The following is a 5,696-nucleotide window of genomic DNA, read 5'->3' as shown; positions in this document are numbered from 1 at the left end:
TCTTTTAAGTTTTCCGAGGGATCAAAATCACAATCAAATATTGTCAAAAAGACCACCAATCCAAAAAACTCGTGGTTTGGACCAAAACCCTAAAAAAATGCATACCACAGAGTCCATTTTTGCAATTTTGTCTTTATGGTATATGAATGTCATTTGTATGATTTATTGTTTTTTTTTCCGTTCTATTGAAATTTGTATTGCATTTTATAAAATCATAATTTTTTTCAAATGGCTATACATATAGATAGGATATTGAGAACAATGTGTATATTAATTATTATAAATGTATACTACTTTTGTAATTTAATAACTTTTATTAATTTTTTATTTTTCTTTAGAATTTTAAATTATCCATAATGTTTTTGCTTTGTTAGCAATAGTTTCCACGGATTTTAACATCATACTCAATATTAAAATATATGAATTAAAAGTTCTTCATTTCCCTTTTAGTCCACTTGAAAATATAGCTTTCTATCGACTGAATCACGTTTTACAATACCATAACCTTTAGTTTTTTGTAAACTCCAAATATCAGATAGCCTGGAGCCGATTTTCTTCGTATTTGACTGAATCAAATAATAAATAACTTGTTGTAAAAACAATTACTTTCTACGAACCGCTATTTTACAACAAATCTAACAATATCTATCAGAAAAAAATGAACATTATATACCTATTATTTTTATTGAAGTTATACAGATATTTTTATTATAAATAAATGATAAATACATTTATCCACTTAATTATTCATATCGATAGCAATATTAAATTGTGTTTCAAATGACAAAAGAGACTATATTAGTATATTACTACGGCTTTCTGCCTCATCGATCTGTGTATATATGACCAGATGCTCCATGTTTCATTGTCATCCTTCCTTTGGTTGTTTCTTGATCAAGCCCTTAATTAATAAACCAAATAACAATGAACGAAGAAGTAAATTTTGATTTTTCTCTCCTCGAATCCGTTAACAACTATCTTGTTGATAATCATTTCCTATCTGGTTTTCTTCTTTCCGATTTCAGTATTCCAACCATATCTGAAGAATCTTCCATTAATATTGCCGCCGAAATATCTTCCATTTTTGCAGCCAACTCTAGCTCAGGTGAGGTATGTAGCCGGAGTTCCAGTTTTCTAATTGATGATACAATCGGGCCCTTGCCAAATTTCGATGACTTTGAGATCCTAACTTCTTCCGATATCATTTCGGCCCCGAGTTCTTCCACTAGTGGTAATGAGTTTCCGGATATTTCAGCAGATATTCCGGCTGTCAGAAGTGATCTTTCTGGTACCTGTTTACCTCCAATGGAGGAATCAGCTCTATGCATGACGTTAAACTGGGACTTGACGACTGGAAACGTGGTCGCGTTTGGCGAGAAGATTTTCTCCGGTGAGGGAAACCACCAATCACCACCATGTGTAAACGACTATAATTCTGACGACGTGAAGAATTTTGAAGCTCTGCCAATAGCATCACTTCATGAAAGGAGGTACAGAGGAGTGAGACGGCGGCCGTGGGGGAAGTTCACGGCAGAGATGAGGAATCCGGAGAAGAAAGGGTCAAGATTATGGCTTGGGGACGTATGAGACACCGAGGAAGCAGCCATGGCGTACGATCGAGCTGCATTTAAGCACCGTGGCTCTCAAGCTTTGCTGAACTTCCCGCATTTAACCAAATCACACAATGAAAATCCACAAAGATATATCACAAAAAAACGATCATCATCATCTACATCTTCATTGTCGTTAGATTCTTCAACAAAAAGCAATCTTAAGAAAAGTAAAAGTTTGTGCGTATGAGGATTAACTTCTAACACTTTACGTATATATAAATATGCATCGTGAATATCATACAAAGAGTTGAAAAAATGCGTGTAGTATTCAGTGTAATCATGGTTATTGGCATGAGTTTGGCTCGCGGTGTGATTTTTCGTTTTGTATATTACATTGATTTCTCTAAAGTAACTAATAATTATAATTACTTGAATTATAATCCATAATATATATATATATATATATATATATATATATATATATATATATATATATATATATATATATATATATATATATATATATATATATATATATATATATATATATATATATATATATATATATATATATATATATATATATATATATATATATATATATAATGGAGAGGCTACATACATTAAAGTGGGTCACTTGACTCATCTAAGTCATCTTTGACAAATACATACATATATATATATATATATATTATATATATATATATATATATATATATATATATATATATATATATATATATATATAATATATATATATATATATATATATATATGGTGACGTTCAATAGAGAACCATAAATAACCAAGGAACCAATATTTTTTTCAATTTTTAGAACTTATTTTTTTATCAAAAAAAGACTAAAAATACAGAAATTCATAACTTTTTTATCATTTTTCCAATGATATAAAATTTGATTTTTTTTTTTTACGTCAAATTCACAATATGAATTTTCGAAAATTCACAACGTGAATCCGGATTCACACGGTGAATCCGAAAAATATTTTTCACATTCACAATGTTAATATATGAATGATATTTTTAGAGATTTTTTCGATAAAGAATAAACTCTAAAAATTTAAAAAAAAATAAAAAAAATAAAAGAATTAGTTCCTTGAAGAACCCATAATTATGGTTCTCTATTGAACTATATATATATATATATAATATATATATATATATATATATATATATATATATATATATATATATATATATATATATATATATATATTTTGAAGCGTTAGATAAAAATATACCCCATTTTACCATATTGAAACAAGATTAATGGTGAACTAAATTGAAGGAGAGAACCAATAAATTTTTTATTTATAGTGAATTTAAATATCAAATTTCATATGAATGTACATACATATATCTAAGACAAATTCAACAAAAAAAAATTGAAAAAAAAATTATATATAGGTATGCATATTTTTGGAAAATGTATATTTGCACAAAAAAATGAATATGATTTATAAGTGCATTTTTTTAAATCATAATTTCGAAATATAACATATATTTCCACTTATTTGAAAAAAAATTTAAAATTATTTTTTATTTATATTTTAGTTTTATTTTTTTTAAATCAACGAAATTATTTTGTATATTTCGAAATTAATAATAAAAAATTAATTTTTCAAAAAAAATGCTTTCTTAATGCATATTCATGTTTTTTTACGTATAAGCATCAAAAAAAAAACATGTGCATATACACATGAATATTTCTAAAAAAACATTTTTAATGACTATGTATATACATAAGAGTAAACATATACATATAGATACACATATGAATAAATATATGTATATACAAATATATATATATATATATATATATATATATATATATATATATATATATATATGCGTATGTATAAGAATAAGCATATACATAAGATAATTGAACACATATAAAATTATGTGTATAAATATGTATAAGAATAAGTATATGACATGTATATGCATAAAAATAAGTATATTCATAATGTAATTAAATACATATTATTATGCTTATGTATATGCATATGCAAGTGCATATGCATATGCAAAAGAATATCTATATGACATGTATATTGATATACATATGAATATGTATATGTATATATATAAATATGTATATGTATATGCATAAGATTATAAGAATAAGTATATGCATATGTATTAATAAATATATGTATATGAATATACATATGCATATGAATATGCATATACATATGCATAAGAATAAGTATATAATAAATATGCATATTAATTTAAAAAATAATTATATTTTTTTATCTTTTTAATTAGTGAAAATATTACTTATATTTCAAAATTAATATTTAGATTTTAAAAAAATCATTTCGAATGCTCATTCATATTTTTTCATCTATATGCATATTTTTTTTAAATGTGCATATGCACATACACATTTTTAAACTTTAATCAACAAAAAAAAATAATAACTAATCATTACAAAAGCTCATTATATAAGTAGGCTATACTAATTCAATTGAATCAAAATAACAAAAAAATTAAAGAAGATTTATGTATTTTAAGGTACATATAAATAAAATGAGTTACATTGCAAGTTTTCAACCTCCAGCCAATGAATGGAAATTAACAAAATGGAATGAATGAACTGCTCCATTTTCATCTATCAAAAGAAACGTGTTCGTTTCTGGATGGAATGAAGCATTCCATTCCATTTCTTTTCCAATTTCAATATCATATTATGCATGAAATAATAACTTAGTTCTAACCTAAGTTGCAATGGAATCAAGTTCATCAAAGAAGAGGACACATGGTGCACATCCTCTAGGCTATTTTTTGCAATAAGTAAAAAATTGGAAAGTATATTGCTATTTCTTATTATTATCAAAAACCTGGAAGAAAGATAAACCACATTATTGTGGATATGTTACAAACCTTTACAAAGAGAGTTCTTGGAACTAGAATAGAATGAGCATCTACACCATTGAGAAATGGCACTTGATTTATTGGTGGTATTAGACCTGAAATGTAATAAAATTTATTATATGTATATATAACACATGGCAATATAATATCCTGTAAAAAAATAAATGGCTCTTGTAGATAAATGAACTGATATCCAAAAGCAAAGCCTCTGTAAAGCAAATCCCACTACTCCCATAACAACATTTTTGTAATAAAACAACATATATATATATATATATATATATATATATATATATATATATATATATAAGTATAAAAAACACCATAAGAGAAGTTGAAATGATCCCTTTACTATATGGATCTATGACTCCAAAAATGTCATAAAGGAATAAGAAACAAACACTATTTACAAAAAAAAAAAAAAAAAAAAAAAAAAAAAAAAAAAAAATCATAAAAATTATTGGCTTGATTTAACTAAAAAATGAAAACTTAATATGTTCATACATGGTGAATAATCGTGTCCCAATACCCAAAACAACACAAAACAATGTTATTCTTTGAGGTCATCTGAGCACATCATTATGACCATACTATTGGGTTTTGAGTATTCTAACACTCCTAAGGTGTTCATGCAACCCTAAATACCTTGGATTTATGTTTTCACTAATTATACATGCAATGGTGTTTCCAAGGTATTAAGCCTATAACTAGCATACAATTGCCATACACTACACAAGAATCTAGTTACGATAACATACCTTATCTTGGAGCTTGAAGTCTTGATGTATCTAGCCTTAAGAGCTTAGCCCCAATAGTGTGGAAGCCTCAAGTGGAATCACAACACATCATGAACAAAGGATGAACTTGAAAGAGAATCTCCATGTACCCAAAAGCCACCATGAACTCAAGAATGCACTAGTAGTGATTTTGGGCAATGAAGTATTTATTTATATGTGGTATTTCTAAGGTCATGGATATAACCCAAATCCATACCCATGGGTCTTATGATCCATGGTTCATGTGGCCCAACTCGTTATGTATCCATACATAAATTTGGTCCAACATGGATCATAATCCCAACACATATAAATATAGCTAATTAACATAATTAGTCCCCATATATTTAATTAGTCTCTTTTGATCACCAAACTAATCTCCAATTTAATTCTTGATCAATACTAATTAACTCATATGGTTTCATATTAATACATTATAACTTATAATATATTAACAAATCATAT

At 26.2% G+C, this 5,696-nt stretch overlaps 1 protein-coding gene across 1 annotated transcript; it reads left to right on the top strand.

Moving 5' to 3' along the window:
* The first annotated feature begins 924 nt into the window (after positions 1-924).
* LOC111906044 (ethylene-responsive transcription factor ERF091) lies at positions 925-1,587 on the top strand. The gene has a single exon (XM_023901785.3). The coding sequence runs from the start codon at positions 925-927 to the stop codon at positions 1,585-1,587; it is 663 nt and encodes a 220-aa protein (XP_023757553.2).
* Positions 1,588-5,696: the final 4,109 nt, after the last annotated feature.

Source organism: Lactuca sativa, chromosome 7 (genome assembly GCF_002870075.4).
Source record: "Lactuca sativa cultivar Salinas chromosome 7, Lsat_Salinas_v11, whole genome shotgun sequence".
NCBI lineage: Eukaryota > Viridiplantae > Streptophyta > Magnoliopsida > Asterales > Asteraceae > Lactuca > Lactuca sativa.
This window is presented reverse-complemented; position numbering and strand designations above follow the sequence as displayed.